The sequence below is a fragment of the Canis lupus genome, chromosome 15 (genome assembly GCF_048164855.1).
Source record: "Canis lupus baileyi chromosome 15, mCanLup2.hap1, whole genome shotgun sequence".
Lineage (NCBI taxonomy): Eukaryota > Metazoa > Chordata > Mammalia > Carnivora > Canidae > Canis > Canis lupus.
In genome coordinates this window covers 22,711,824-22,729,294 of record NC_132852.1, presented here as the reverse complement: position 1 = coordinate 22,729,294, position 17,471 = coordinate 22,711,824, and the positions used below count along the sequence as shown (strand labels likewise).

General features: G+C 33.1%; 1 protein-coding gene across 4 annotated transcripts in view; it reads left to right on the top strand.

Moving 5' to 3' along the window:
* The window catches only part of TUSC3 (tumor suppressor candidate 3), a 225,258-nt gene that overhangs the window by 183,001 nt on the left and 24,786 nt on the right, over window positions 1-17,471 (top strand). For all 4 annotated transcript variants that reach the window (XR_012007555.1, XM_072776214.1, XM_072776213.1 and 1 more), the window contains exon 7: window positions 10,829-10,892. Coding sequence is in view for 3 of the 4 variants with exons in the window: in XM_072776214.1 (XP_072632315.1) it covers window positions 10,829-10,892 (64 nt within the window). In the remaining variant the exon portion in view is untranslated. The remainder of the gene's footprint in view (window positions 1-10,828; window positions 10,893-17,471) is intronic.

Here is a 17,471-nt window from a genome sequence, read left to right as displayed (position 1 = left end):
AATCTTCCTTGATAGTTGCTTATTTTGAGGATATAAAGAAAAAAACATACATTTATATTATACTTTTTTTTAAATATATTATACTTTTGACATACACCTGATATGAAAGAACTACCAAAGCTTTTGCAGTATTGATTTAAAGATTTTTTTTTTTAATTTATCCATTCATGAGAGACACACACAGAGAAAGAGAGGTGCAGAGACACAGGCAGAGGGAGAAGCAGGCTCCACACAGGGAGCACAATGTGGGACTCGATCCCAGGTCCCCAAGGATCAGGCCCTGGGCTGAAGGCGGTGCTAAACCGCTGAGTCACCCAGGGTCCCTCAGTTGGACTTTAAAATGCTGAATATAACAGCTTCTTTCTAACATTTTTGGTTACAAAAGAAATTCTATAAGAATAATTATACTATGCATTTCAAGTTTTCTTTAGTCACTTAATGAAATTAAAACTATGAGCCTAGAAAATGTGTTGTCAATAAAATATTACAAAAATTACTTAGAACAGAAGTCATAGGTCCTTGGAAAAAAAGTCTTATTTGTTACAATTTTAATATCTCAACATTTTGAAAATACAAATGAGATCTTTACCTCATTGATCATATTACCAGTTTTCTTTTTAAATTTTTTTTTATTGGAGTTCCAATTTGCCAACATATAGCATAACACCCAGTGCTCATCCTGCCAAGTGCCCGCCTCAGTGCCCATCAGCCCAACCCCCCGCCCACCTCCCTTTCCACTACCCCTTGTTCATTTCCCAGAGTTAGGTGTCTCTCATGTTTTGTCACCCTCACTGATATTTTCTCTCCTTTCCCTTTATTCCCTTTCACTAATTGTTATATTCCCCAAAAGAAAGAGACCATATAATGTTTGTCCTTTTCTGATTGACTTATTTCACTCAGCATAATACCCTCCAGGTCCATCCACGTCGAAGCAAATGGTGGGTATTTGTCGTTTCTAATGGCTGAGCATATTACCAGTTCTGTTCAGAAAGTAAAAGGTGCCTTTCCAAACATGGTTTATCTCACTAGTATCTGAGGCTTAGGCATGTTTTTCTTACCCTAGAAGTTTTCTAGCCCTACAGTCTGTGTTCTCATTGGTTGACCTTCTAGGAAGGGGCAATTCTAATGAACTGTTTGACAGCATATTCTGCTTAGGATTTCCTTATTATTGGATTATGTGAGATTTTTCTTTCTTCTATTTTGTTATTACCAGCCCCACTCCTCACCCCACTGCCTTACAATACATGAACTTCCAGTCTTATTGACACTGTAAATTCAGGTAAAGCTCATAATGGGAGAGATTTCTCCACTTTACTATTAGGGCTCACAACTTTTTGTAGAGGAGGGTTTAAATAGGACCAAGTACACCCTTTCTAGCCTGGGGCCACAGTTATTCTAAAACTGTCAACTTCTCTTATGTCCCCAGTTAGGAGCTGCTAGCCCACCATTTGGTTCTGCCATTTCTAATATGCTCAGTTTCCACCTCTCAGTAACTTGTATCGTTCTAGAAAATATCTCCTAATTTTGGACAGGATGATTGAAATTTGAATTTTTAGACTTGTGTTGTCATAACCTCTGCCTGTTGCTTGGGTTCAGTTTGCAGCCAGCACTCTTTTTATAGGCTTGCATCCATAGAGCTAAATGACTACATTTGAAATAGCAATTCTTTATTGTTTATAAAAACAAAAACTACTCCTACTAATAAGATGTTTTCTATGGATATGTAGCAATTCTTTTATTATCAAAAAAAAAAGTCTTACTAGTAAGATACTTTCTTGGAATATGTAGCAATTATTTTATTATTTAAAGAAAACCAAACTTTTTTTTCTCAATATATAGCTTTTCTAACCACTTTTAAAAGATTACACATTATCTTCTTCCTATACAGCCTCTTACAAAATGCAGATGTGTAGAAATGGCTTTCAACCCATGAATGGTACAAATTTCTGGTACTACTACAGACCTGTTGCTTGATAATCTTCACATATGAAGTCTGAGAATCTGTTTTATTAAACAGATATCCCAGGTGAATGTCCTGCACACACATTTTGAGAATCACTGACTAGGTTAACTGGTCATCCTTTTTCATCTTCAAATATCACAAGAAAAACTGAAGAAATCCTTTTTGTTGTATGGCTGAGGCAGGTAAGGTTTTCACACTCCACAACTGGTCATGCAGTAAGTTCAACTGGAATAGGGCTAAAAGATGTCCTAAAATTTCAGTTAACAGAAGAATGGTAGCTTATTGCTAACAGCTGACAAATGAAATACTTCGAGTGGCAGATTACTCACTGTTTTCATGAAGAACTGTTTTATGTCTATTGTAATTATTAGCTTAAGCCAAATATTTAATGAAGTATTTAGGAATTTCAAGCAGGAGATATGTGCACCCTCTGGAGAAATCACACACAGTGGCATTCTTTGCCACCTAGATGTCGATAATTCCTATTTATATCTCTTCTTTCAGACAAATCCAGAAGGACTCACCCTAGCTATTTTTTTTTTTATCTATATCACATCTGCCATTTAGTATAGCAGCCTAGCAAAAACTGATGCTACCTTAGAAAAGTTGATGTAGGATGATGAATTAAAAAGACAGCCCCCTAAGGAAAAGTCTAGAAATGTGTAACTATCAAGAAATAAAAAATCTTTTATTAAATGTCAGAGTGATAAGTACCTTGGGATTTCAACTTGTTTTGTGCAGTAACAGTGGGGACCCAGGACACTTTTGCCACTAAACAGAAGCTTGTCTGCCTTCCTACACTCTTCCTTCTCTCACACTTTGTTTTTGCTAGAGACCCAATTAACTGGTTTCATTTTAAGCAAGGCTATAGTATCAGTCAGGGGAAGATCATAGGATGCCTTTAAGTATTTCTATTTAACATTAAGATAATGTATCTTACTAGTGTACAAGACACCTATCCTGGGGTGCCTGGGTGACTCAGTTTAGCATCTGCCTTTGGCTCAGATCATGATCTCCAGGTCTGTCCTGAGAACTAGTGCTGTTTTTGCTTCTCCCTCTCCCTTGCCACCCCCCCCACCCCACACCCACCCCCTGTTCATGGTATACATGTGCACGTAAGTTCTTTCTCTAATAAGTAAAATCTTCAAAATAAGTAAATAAAGGACTCTTTCCTGGACATTGGAATTCCCAGAAAGAAACCGAAAAGGAAATACCAAAAATTACTCCATTTTGATATTCTGTGTACCTTAGCACACAAAGGAAACTCAGGATGAAGATGTCATTACTGCAGACCTACTAGCATATGTATTTTGAAATACCATCTTATTTACTTAAGAGTTACATACTTACATACTAAAAAAATGATTGATTCTACCAAACACAAAAAAATGGATCTGTCATTCTACATTCTACACAGGCTTTGATCAGGAAAGCAGTGGTTCGTCTACTGGCACCTCTTAAATAGCCAAGATTAATTTCAAAGACAAACATTTAAGAGTACTGAGGCAATCAATTCTTTTGATTTCTTGGAAGTGCTGTCAAAGAAAATACAATATTTTCATCCTGCTTTTTTTATGTTGATAATAAATTGCGTTTCCTTTCCTTGCTAATGCAATCCTTCTTTTACAGAGTAAGAATTATTATCGCTTAAAAGATTGTCTTAAATTCTAAGTTTACACTTAGAATTCTTGTACTTGAGAGTAAGGGACTGAAAAAGGCTAAAAGGATTCATGTAGGTAGTTTTTCACAATATGTACAAGAAGGGGGAAAATAAGCAGACAGAAAGGAAATTTACATGTTATTTGAATCAAACTGCGTGAAAAAATTGGACAGAAAAAAATCATATAGATGCTGAAAGATAATCCCAGCAGTGTTTCTTCTGGCACTTGACAAGTTCTTGTTTCATTATACAATCATGTATTTTAAAATTAAAGATGGGACCAAAAGCACTTTCGTGGATTTGACCTTGAACGGAGATAGATTGCCATTTGGGTTGACACCCAACAATGTCCAATCTTCACTTCATACATTTGCCATTTTCTTGGTGCCATAAACAATTCTTATTTAAAAATAGATACATTTTTAAAAACGATCTTAATTCAAAACCACTTATATCTATATGGGATTGGTTTAAGTACAATTTTTTGTACTTTTTTCCCAACAAGGAACTTATGCCAAAGCAGATAGATACCAATATATATTTTATCAATGAATTAAGGAAATTGAATCCTGTGCATTATTGTCTTCAAAAGAGTTATTTCCTGGCTTCTATACATTAAGTGAACAACTTTTTGTATTCTGCTTATATTAATATTTGGTTTTGCTCCAAAGCCCATTAAACTGCAACAGTCTTTGTCCAGGTTCATCAAACAGTAGATACCAATATACATTTTATCAATGAATTAAGGAAATTGAATCCTGTGCATTATTGTCTTCAAAAGAGTTATTTCCTGGCTTCTATACATTAAGTGAACAACTTTTTGTATTCTGCTTATATTAATACTTGGTTTTGCTCCAAAGCCCATTAAACTGCAACAGTCTTTGTCCAGGTTCATCAAACAGGTTGGTTGGTTTGCTCCAAGGTAGGTAATTTTAATAGCATCTTAGATGTTTAAAAAATAATTATTCACTGACAGGAAAATATTTAACCCAGATATAATCTACTATTAATTGTATTCTTCTGTGAGTCACATAACTCAGAGTAAAATGTTAAAATTCATTTGAATTTTAGATAACTAATGGTAATAATGATAACACTTTAATGACTACTTATTGGGTTTTAGGCTGATACTGAGTATTTCACATGTATTAGCTAATTCACTTCTCACATTTTGTTTTTTTTTCAACTGGAAACACATTTTTTTTTTCAACTGGAAATAATTGTTTCCAGTTGAACAATTTGAGGCTTAGAGTAATTTTGCTCAAGGTCACACTTGTGGCAGATCCAGGATAGAGATTCCAACACAGGCATTTGGATTGAAATGTATTTTATAAACTACTGTACTATCTTGATTTAATCAATTCAGTGTCTTTCTTCTTCAGATTTAGGAAACTGAGATCCAAATGATTGAATTGACTGAGATTAATGACTAGTTTCTTAAATTGAATGGCTAAACACTAGAAACCAAAACTCCTGACTCTAAGTTCAGTGGACTTTTCATTACAATAGCTTCCTTCTCAGACAATAAATTGTTAGTCCACACTAGTTGTTTTCAGAATATTTAAGTGTATAAAAGGACCCCTTAATGATTACTCAGTACCAACACAATTTTAAAACAATATTGAGAAAACAGAGCAGAAAGATACTATTTTCCCAAGAATTTAGGATTAAGTTAAATGGAGTCAGGTTCCTTTCATTTAGTGACCTATATTATATTTATTTCTCTTTTTCTGATATTCGTATAGAATAGGTATTAGAACTATTATATTAAACAAAACATACTAATTTTTATTACTTGAAATTGAGAGAAGAGTGTTATTCACATATATTATTTACTTATGCTATGCAAAATTCAGTTCCTCTAATTTTTCTTCTAAATAAAATTGTCCTTTAGGTGATACTATGATAATGAACTTCCTGGTAAAATAATTTTTATGAGCAAGTGTTTAATTTTTACTTATATGCTCTATGAATAAGTGTTTGATGGACTGGTCAAGTGAAGAATATTTATATTTATTGTTTGTTAAAACATTTCATCTCCATGAAAGAAATAGATATGTATCGAGTGTCTGAGACCATACAGATTTTCTTCTTGTCCAGTCATCATTCTATAAATGTGCTGTGCTTATAAATACAAGTTTAATATATACTTAGGATGAAATTACCATTAGTTACTAATATTTCCTTCATCAGAATTAGTAAAAATCAGAGAGGAAAAGGATACTAATCATGCTAAAGCTACAAAAGAATTTATTACTTGATGTTTCTTTCAGAGGATTTTGAAAGTGTGTGGATAAATACAATACTTTAAGACCAGATTAAAAATCAAGCACCTTAGTTCATTTTTAATTGGATTAAGACATTGCTTTGGGTGGCTCTGTAAATGAAAGATAACTCTTTCTAAGATCAGTGCTTAAGACCTTTGGAATGTTTATTTGTGTTTGTATTCGTGTGCTTGCTCTTATGGCTCTTAGTGTGCTCTAATAATCTCTCTGTTTACTTTGGTAGACAAATAATGGTCTCACAGTTTCTGTAAGTCATAAAAACATAGTTTTTAGGGCGTTTTGGTTGTTTTCTGTTTTGTTATACTGGGTCCCCATTTCCTAAATTTATACCTGGTACATAAAAATTGCACACTAAAAATTTATCAAATGAATTCTACTTCATTAAATCCTGAAGTCTTTCAGGGTATCTGGTCTTGAAGTGATTTCAGTGACTAAAGAGATGGATAGAAGTCAAATGTTAGTACAGGTTTCTGAATATCATCTTTTAAAATTACACTTCAACACACTAAATTCACCTGTGTAAACAATAATTTCTGAATGGTATTTAAGTATCTTTGTCTAATGTTTAAAAGATACAAATGGTTTGGAATAGAAAGTTTGAAATGATTTGTCCTTGATTATTTTTTATTATGTACTACAAAGAAAGCCAGATGCTATGCTTATTACTTACAATGACATTATCTGACTTACTTTTTAAGACAATATTTTGAGTAATATCTTCCTATTCCTATTAAAGATGTAAGGTTAAATAATTTAATTTGTTCAGGATAACACAGCTAGCAAGTTAGCAGACTCGACTATCTCCAAGCCTTTACTCTGTATTGCTTCATGTATATAAGAAGTAAGCCTACGAGTATTATAGATCAGATATAGTAAAGTAAGTTTCTAAAGACCAACTTTAGATTTCTTTTTGTAGCTGTATGTTTTAATTAGGTAGAGATATGTAGATTCTTTGGAATTGTGATTAGAAGCAGAAAATAGATTACATCATATAATATTGTTCTCACACATTTAAGAATTGAAGATTTCTGAGTAGGGTAATGATAAATTCTCATTAGTTTTAGCAGGATTAATCTGGCTGGCCAATAGACAATAGGGCAGAGGCAGAGAGAAAAAAAGAAGGATATTGCAATGATCCAAGCAAGAGATGGTGACTGCTTAGACCAGACAATACATCTTAGCCCTTATCCTTGGGCATAATTTTTTAAAGATAAATTTATTTATCTTAGATGGAGAGAGTGCAAGCCAAGGGAAGGGCAGAGGGAGACTCCCTGCTGAGCATGCACCACCCTGAGATCATGACTTGAGCTAAAATTAGAAGTTCCAGAGGAGAGCACAGGCAGTAATTTCTCTGACATCAGCCATAGCAACATTCTTCTAGATATGTCTCCTAGGGTAAGGGAAACAAAAGCAAGACCAAACTATTGGGACTTCATTGAAATAAAAAGCTTCTGCAAGCAAAGGGAACAATCAACAAAACTAAAACACAACCTAGTGAGTGGGAGAAGCTACTGCAAATGATACATTCAAAAAAGGATGAGTATCCAATATAAATATATAAAGAAAAATATATATAAAGAACTTACACATCTCAGCACCCCAAAAAACAATCCCATTAAAAAGAAGACCTGAACAGACATTTCTCCAAAGAACACTACCAGATGGCCAACAGAAACATAAATTTGAAAAAAAAAAAAAATGTATGCACCTCTAGATTTATTGCATCATTATTTATAATAGCCAAATTATGGAAGCAGGTCATGTGCCCATCAAAAAATGAAATGATAAAGGTGGTATATATACACAATGGAATATTACTCATTGATAAAATGAATGAAATCTTGTCATTTGTGACAACATGGATGGACATAGTATATAATGCTAGGTGAAATAAGCCCATCAGAGAAAGACAAATACCCTATGATTTCACTCATGTGGAATTTAAGAAACAAAACAAAGGGACAAAGGAAAAAAGAGACAAACCAAAAGACTTAACAATGGAGAACAGACTCTGTAAATGGTTATTAGAGGTGAAATGGGTGGGAGGATAGGTGAAATTGATGAATTGGATTAAGAATAGCCTTACCATAACGAGGGGTAAAAAAGGTTAAGATGGTAAATTTTACATTTCATGCTTTTTACTACAATAAAAACAGTTGAAATGAAAATGTATTCCTATTTGAAAAAGGAAAAAAAAAAAGTGGCTGTGTTGTCTGTACACAGGCACACACAGTGGACTATTACTCAGCCATAAAAAATAATGAGATTTTTGCCATGCGTAGCTATATGGATGGACCTGCAGGGTATTCTGCTAATTGCAGTAAATCAGGGAAGATAAATATGTCATGACTCCACATATGTGGAATCAAAAACCAGAAACAGACTCCTAAATATAGAGGAGAAACTGGTGGTTGCCAGATTGAGGTGAGGAAGGAGATGGATGAAATAGATAAGGGAATTAAGGGGTACAAACTTTCAGGTATAAAATAACTCATGGAGATGAAAAGCAGCACATCATGGGCAGTATAGTCAATAATATTGTATTAATATTGTATGGTGATAGATGGTGACTACACTTACTTGGTGAACTTTGAGTATGTACAGAATTGTCATTATTAGTGTTGTGTACCTGTTACTAATAGAACATTGTGTGTCTCAATTATACCTCAATTTTTCTAAAAAAGGGGGGCTGGCATCCTAGAGGTCAATAAAATATTACCAAAACAGGAGAGTGATCACATGTAGCAGATTCTTCAGGTAAAGTAAGGCTGAAATAAGAACATAGGATTTGAAACATAAAAGACTACTGATGATATTCACCAGAGAAAATTTTTATTTAAACACAAATGTTTTGGGGCGCCTGGGTGGCTCAGTCAGAAAAATGTCTGCTCAGGTCATGATCCCAGGGCCGTGGGGTTGAGCCCTACATTGGGCTCCCTGCTCAGCAGAAAGCCTACTTCTCTTTCTCCCTCTGCTGGTTCCCCCTGCTTATGCACATGCATACTTCTCTCTTGTCAAATAAATAAAATCTTTAAAAAATTAAAAAATTAAACACAAATATTTTGAAACCACTCATCTAGACAATCTCATGATCTTGTTTCTCTAAATTTATTATTCCGACACAGGCAAGCTACCTTGCATTTGTTCTATATATCTGAACATATTATCCAGTATTGTTAAATTTGAATTTTTAGTTATGTGAATATTCACTTTATTTACTTTACATTTATTAGAATGGTAAAGACTTTCTTAGTTTTGGAGGTCTTAGTTTCTAATCAGACTTGAAGTGATGCCAAACATAGCTTATGGTGTTTCTATTTGTTTTTCTGTGTTTTTTTTTTTTTTCATCATTTCACTATTATCATTCATTAGTAATGTTAAAAACCTTAAATGATTAGCTGGCAGCTAAGGTATGATTTTCAAAGCTATTTTTATGTTTATATAAGTTAATTTAAATGGTTAGAGTTAGAAGAAAACACTTAATGTAATAGGCTTCCTCGGGAGCTGTAATGGAGTCAACCAGAAATGATTCTTGTTTTTAGTCAGTTTGCTTGAAGCTGGGCTTAAAGAACACCTCAAAATACCTTTGAATAAGGCAGCTGCCCTATGAATTACTGATATTAGAGATGGAAATAAAGACTGTTTAGGTCAGAATAGAAAAACCAGCCTTTAATGAAAATACCAAAACACCATTTGTGACAAAACACAGAAGCCTTCATGTACTTCAAAAAGATCGCAGAAATCATCTAATTCTGTTTCTGATTTTATAGATGAAGGGATATTGAATTTCTAAGAAATTTGTTGACCTGTTCAAGATTAAGGCCAAGAAGGAATAATTTTCTGACTCCTAGTTCCTCCTCCTAAGAGTATACTCTTATATATGCTTTCATCTGTATTTATTGTCAAAAATAAAAACAAAAGATTTTGAGAGGACCAAAGTAGTCCTCTCAAATGATAAGTATGCTTCAAATGTGGTGTAAAATTGAGGACACTGATTTATATTAGTTATTTTTTCTCCACTTTTTTTTGTTAATCAGAAAACCTAGAAAAGGATTTGTATTTAAAGCAACTGCATAGCAGTTAATTTTCATAAGAGATTAACAGCAGAAATGACAAAAAAAAAATTAGTGGAATATACTAGATGGAGATTTGTGTCATGTTTTCTGTAATTGATTGGTGTCAACTATTAATAGTACTTGAGAAATGAGAAACTCTACATTTCTCAGTGTGTTAAAGCAGTTTTAATTTTTTTTGAAAAAGACCAATTTAAATGCTCTAATGGATTAAATACATTTTTAAAGCGATCTTCTTGTTTTAAAACTCTGATACTGTGGAAAATAACAATTTAATATTTGATAGGTAATTTTTTTTTCCTTAAAGATAAACTTATTTGCTCTAATTTGTATCTTACAGTAACTGTGGAATAATCATTACATTGTATGCTTATGTTGTGGTAAACCTTTATTTTTTTTTTTTTGTAAGATTTTATTATTTATTCATGAGAGACCCAGAGAGAGAGGCAGAGACATAGGCAGAGGGAGAAGCAGGCTCCGTGCACGGAGCCTGATGCAGAACTTGATCCCAGGACTCCGGGATCATGATCTGAGCTGAAGGCAGATGCTCAACCACTGAGCCACCCAGGTGCCCCTGTGGTTAAACCTTTTAACAAGTTATATGAAATTTACTTTTGATGTTAAGTTGCTTTCTACAAATTACAGTAATATCAACTGCTATATTCATTTGTTATTTCCAGTTAACTGTTTTATTCAAAAGAATTATAAATGGGAGCTTAGATTATTCTGTTTTTTCCGTTCATGGTATAAAATTAAAAGTATAAAAAAAAGAAAAAGAAAAACCTACAACAAAAGATCTGTTTTTCCCTAGATTGTAATTTTTTGCTTTTTTTGTCTTCTTTTATAGAGCTACATTCACGGAAGCAGCCAGGCTCAATTCGTGGCAGAGTCCCACATCATTCTGGTACTAAGTATCCTTTAAAATACTGATGGATTAAAAAGAACAAAAGTTGCATGCTATCAAATTGACTTTTTTTTCATGACAATAAATATCAAGATTTTAAAAGACATTAAATTTTAAACTTTACTATGTTACTAACTTTCTAGTTCCTATGCTAATTATTTCCTATTACATAATTTTTATTGAGTCATTAACAAACTATAATTTTCTTTTTTCTTTTTTTTTTTACTGTTGAACTGCAAAGTATATCTTTTGTTCTACATTGGTTGTCTTTGGCTAACATCTTTCTGTTGAGTTTTGTGTGGTCTTACCCTGTAAAAATTCTAACAGAGAGAAGAAAGTGTCCGAAAATATAAAAAGCAGGATTTTTAAAAAACTTGTACTAGTTCCCTTAAACATTATGGTAAGTCAGAAGAGGATGAATTAATGGATTACAATTTATGGTTTGGTGATAAAGAAGACAGGATAGAATAGGAAAGAGGTAAGGTTAAAGTGTCTAATTAAATACAAAATAATACTCTGAGAATGAAATAAAGTTACTTTTTGGTAAACAACTATCTTGGGGGGAACACAGATGTTTGTGTGTCTTGAAAAATATTTGAAGGTTCAGTTTATAATGTTGAACATATTGAGTCATCATCAGGATTTAAAGTATGCTTATGGTATCATTTATAAAATTTGATTACTCTCCTGGTTATTAAGATTCATATTCAACTGAAGTAATCTAGACCAAATTTTTGGTATTTTACATAATCAGAGCTATTTAAACCTTTAAGGTATCTTAGAACCCGTCTAGGGCCAAACCTCACTTTATTGGTAGGAAAACTAAAACCCACAAAATTTAATTAACTTACTTTAGGCTGGAGGAAGAACTAGGATTAGAATTCACTTTTCTTTTTCATGGTCTGTTGGTTAAGTTTTAAATATGTTATTATGGTCTATATTCTAAGATTTCATGAATAAATGTCAGTCATGCCATCTTAAAGTTTTTATTTTTAATCTGGGAGGAAATGACTATCTTTAATATCCTTAAGGTTTTTATTTTTCTCTACCTTATGTCCTAACAATACAGTTTTTAATTCACTAGTAAACATATATTTGCTACTTTCAGTTTTTTAAGTAATCTATTTTATTTGCATAATATGTTCTGGACAGTACATCAGGTGTTGGTATACACTGAGTCTTCTATTAATTATAGTGGAGGAAAGGGGTATGGGTGCTTAAAGCACTTTCAATTCTCAAGAACCTCACAAACTTCCTCATTTTTAAAATGAGGATTAGCGAAGTAACCATGGCATTTCTGTGTGAAGTAAATGAGCACAGAAAAAGCATCGTATACTCACTACAGGTTGTTTTGGCTGTTTTTCCCATATTCCCATCAGTTCTACATTTGTATTTCTTCCACCCTTTACACATACTGTGTGCATATGTGGAAGTGTGCATATCTATAGACCATTTCTTGCTTGCATGCAGTTAATTATCTGTATCCTTTATTAAGAAGCTACTAGTATGAGTATGTTTTTGCTGTAGTTTGTCTCATAGATTACAATTGGAAATATCTATATCTGAATTAAAATTCTCAGGTTTTGTACCAGGCTTCTCTTTTCTACTTTAACATGGTAAGAGATTAATACTTTCTGCAATCAGAGGGGCCTTGGGTAAGAAAATGAAATATTTCCAAATCTTTGTATTGGAACATCTCCTTCTCCTTATTGGAAATTAAAGGAAGGCCATCTTTACTGTTATCTCTACATTATATAAATGTATTTATACATTTGTGTTGAAGCACATTGATAGGAAACAAACTATCATGGGTAGCATTTTAGCTCTTCTTTATCGTAGGCTTTTCTTTTCTATTCTATTTCAATCCATGAAATAGCACCTTAGCACTGTACTTATTCAAAGCAGCTAGTCTATTAAACACGGGTATCTGGCAAAAAGCTATGTTGAGACCATCATTGTATGGCAGGAATTCTCCAAGGTTTCATTTCATGGCTCATTGACATCAAGCTGAGATTTAGGATGCAAAGAAATTTCACAAACAGTATGAAGTCTTCCATATAGATTTTTAACAGTGATACCTAACAGAATTAAAAGGACTTATTTTCCCTTTGTGCTACCAATAATTACTTGTTGCTTTATTCTCCTGGTTTGTTTTATAGATAACTATAAAAGAGAATATCTTTTAAAATGGTTGACTTATTAAACTTATTGGTGAAAGTTAAAAGTAATTAATTTCTGGTTTTACTTTGACTTATTTTTAAACTTAGCATGTATTTTTGTTTTGTAATTTGCATGTGTATTTTTTATACAAAAAAAAAAAAAAAAAACCCTGTAAATTCCAGATGGTCACTTTTTATTTATCTGGAGAGAATATGCCTGCTTTTTTATTTTCTCCTTCTGATTTAGTAAGCCAAATCATTAAATGCAATTGCTATGTGCAAAATTTTGTTGAAAAAAATCTAAGAACAGATGGAGTCATTTGATGTCATAGGTTATAGATTCGTATTCACTAAAAATAAGATTTTTCTCCCTATTAGTAGTGTTTTATTTTCTCAGTACTTTGATTAGGAAAAGAAAAAAAAAGTCTTAAGTATTTCATGAGAGAAAACTATATAAAAAAGGAATAAGAAATATCATGACATTTTAATATGGAATATGTGAACTAAGAATAACTTACATAATCCTTTTATTTTTCCCAGTAAAAATTCATTGTTATTTATTTTTCATGCAAAAGTAAGATATTTGAAGGCAGAATGATAGAAAAATAATTGTAATTCAGCATGACAGATGTTATAATCAGTACTTGGAAGCTCAAAAGGAGGAAGAACAACTTAATACCTAGAGAACTTGCACTGACTTTTCAGCTGGTTTTGATAAAATGGAAAAAAAAAAGGAGTTTTCCAGACAGAGGATGAATGAGAATATTCTAGTAGAAGGTCTGCCAGGTACAAAAACATAAAATGAGAGTGAATATTCACAAATGCTTAAGAGAAGATTGATGAAAGGTTACTTTGGATAGATAATGAAAATATTACCGTATCTTGCTACGAAAAAGATACATGTGCTAGTGGATACAGGATACATGAGTTTTAGGACTGACTTTTTAAACTCTGATATGTTGCTTAGTTTCCATATCCTTCAAGTTATAGGGCCTCAAGATGATGACAGGAGATAAACATCTCTTGGAAGTAAAAGTGCTAATTTAAAAGGCAAAGCATACACTAGCAATAATTTTAAAATATTTAAATATACATATAAATCCTTGTAATGATCACATTTGCTTTTCTTATGAGAAATACATTTGTTTTCCATTTCTTATGAATGAATATTATTTTACTTTGCATCTGTTTTCAATCTGTGATAGAGAGCAAATGTTTTAGTATGTTATATCCAAGGAAAGCCATACTACATACAAAAATTAATGATGGATGTAAATTGAAGATAATTTTTAATTTAGATCTCTGTAAGTCTTCTATAATATGCTTTTTTTTCACATCTGTTCTCATTTATCTTTAAATTGACAATCTTCGTTCTCTTCCTAGGAGCAACAGTAAACTTAACATCATGTACAACTGAGAATGGATTATAATATAGTGCAAATATATTTGTTACTAGTTCAGTAAGATGCTCAGTGCCTCTGGGTATTGTATATAATTTATACAAATAGCAACTTCTATTTTATGTGGGTTTATGTCAATATTTTGACTTTATAAGCAGTAATAGGTGATTGACAGATTCAGCAGAGAAAAGTGTGCACAGTAGTAAGTATATTCTTCTGTGACATTACTCAATACAAATGTGAAAGTAATACATGAAGTAGACTAGAGGTGTGTATGTGTGTAGGCATAGGCATTAGCAAACTCAGAACAATAGAAAAGTCTCAGAAACGTAGCTCATCTACTGTATAGTTCCATCTTTTATTCTAATGCTGGGACTCTTCAGTTACACAGCCAGAATGGCTATGCTCACAGTTTAATGGTAGAAAATCAGCTGTTATCCCAGAGTTAGACATAGAGATTCTCAGATTTGTAGAGGCATTCATTAGTCATTCAGTCCTCTACTCAGTGAAGTAAGCTCTATAAATCAGATCTGACAGATGATCATCTAGTTTTTACCTCTTTCTAAAAATTAATGCTTCACCTAAAAATTATGTTACAAATGCAACTTTTTCCAAATGGTAAGTATTATGTAGGCTCTTTTTTAACCAAAACCTTTTCATTGATACGTTAGAATTTCAGTTAAATAAGTTAAATGATAATTCTCAACACTCAAGGCCTTGAAACTTAAAAAGGATCTTTAAATAAAAGAGAAGGAAAGTTGGCTAGTTTAAAGCCACTTTAATTCATACATCTTAATTACAACTATCAAGTTTAAAGTAGTTTCACAGCTTATATTTTGGTAAAGCCTAGAAAACTCAAGTTTGCAGGAAACATTCTGAGGATAAAATCACATTTCTTTCTTGGCCCTACTGCCTTCAAATAGAGTACTTTACCTAGGGTTTATACACAACCATAGAACTAGTCATTCATTTGCTTTAAAAGCCTACTTTGGAGTTGTATGCACTGCATTTACTAAGTTCTTGCATTATTTTCAAATAAATAAAACTCTCTTCCTCTCAGATGTAACAGTTTATAGTGTAACTTCCTCTAAGATATAACAATTTACAGTAAAACTTCCTCTCAGATATAACAGTTTTAGTGCCTTAGGCACTGCCTTGGATCCTCTGTAACAACGGTTGACAGACTAGGACCAATGAGTGCTAAATCTAATCTGTCTACTATTTTGGTAAATAGAGTTGTATTGGAACATAGGCACAACTACTTGTTTCCTTATTGTCTATGATCACCTTGCACTACCACAGCAGAGTAGTAGCCATACATCCAACAGCTTGCACAGACCAAAGTATTTATAGATGAACTTTGAACAATGTGTTAGGGGTTCTGAATCCCCCACACACAGTTGAAAACCCACATAATGCTTTTTACTCCTTAAAAATGTATTAATAGCCTACTACTGACTGGAAGTCCTACTGATAATATAAATAATCAATACATATTTTGTAATGCTGTATATATTATATACTGTATTCTTACAAATAAAGCTAGAGAAAATTTAAGAAAATCAAAGAGAAAGTACATAATACTGTACTACAGTAACAGAAAAAAATTGCATACAAGTGGACTCCAGCAGTTCAAACCTGTGTTTTTCAAGGTCAACTGTACTTTCTATGCCTTTACATAAAATTTACAAACTACTGCTCTGTAGGATGTGGTAAGTAAAGAAAGTAAATATCCACAACCTTATTACCTCAAGATAGTTGCTGTTTACTTTATTATATTTCCCTGCATGGAATTCCAGTTCTTATACTCTTCTGTCATCATTTTAATCTAACCCTGTAATATCCTCCCTCATTTCTTTTATGCTTTTTTGATTGGCAGCTGTCACTTACTTAGTTTTATGGCTTTGCATAAGTTATTCAGACTTCTCTGGGCTTTATTTTCCTTATTTGGAAACTGAAGAAGGAATCCATGTCAAAGAGTCTTATGGCAGTGGGTGAGATGATGAACAAGAATTTCCTGTCTTTTTAGGGGCTAACATTGTAGTGGCAAGAGAAAGACAGTAATTAAAAAAAAATGTGAAATCTCTTTCAAAACAATGGTTTGAAAAGGAAAAGGAATAGATTTGAGGAGGCTTTTCTGATGTCATTTGAGCAGAAACTGAAAGAGAAGTGAATTATGTGGATATTTGGGAAAAGAGTATTAAGCAGGGAATATCTGCTTTGTAATATCAAGTACAAAGATGCCAAGGCAGAGAGATTCCTGTCTTGTTGGAAAAATAGCTAGTAGGACGAGAATAAGATCAAACAAGGGCAGACAAATATAGGCTGTGGATCAGGGTGCAAATTATGTATGGCTTAGAGGCCATTTTGAAGTCTTATTTATTCAGAGTGATATGGAAAGCTTTTAAATTGTTCTGAACAGAAGAGTGACATTACTTGAAAAAGATATTAAGAAAAAGAATAAGATTTAAGGGTAGGAATTTCATAAGCAAGAAACCACCACCAAAATTCACAGGGAAAGATAAATTACCACATTAAGACAGCAACCTGCAAAGCAATTTTTAAAAGAATGACATCAGCATCATGGCAATGGGAGTTGTTCCTTTTGTCTTTTTGACTTACAATTAATTGGATATATGTAACCAAACAAAAGTACCTCTGCTCAATACACCACGACACTCCTCTGTACCTTCTTTAGTGGGTGAATAGGATGTCAGAGGGCTAGATCCAAAGGAGTTTGTGAGCTTGCCCCATACACACTGGCTGCCATTAGGAAAGGTAATGTGGAGAATGAAAAAAGGTACAGGGACCAGAGATGAAGTATTTTGGGGATCCAGCCAGCCTGATGGGAGAAACTGTCTGAATAGGACAGAGACAAGTTTGGAAGCAGAGAAAAGAGGAAACACACCCATCTGCCCCAGGGCAACACTGCACCTACTAGGCTTGAAGGGTGGTGGGCAGCAGCAGCTACACCTCTGACAGAAGAGGTAGAAAAGGAAAGTGGTGAGGGACAGATGACCTGGCAGT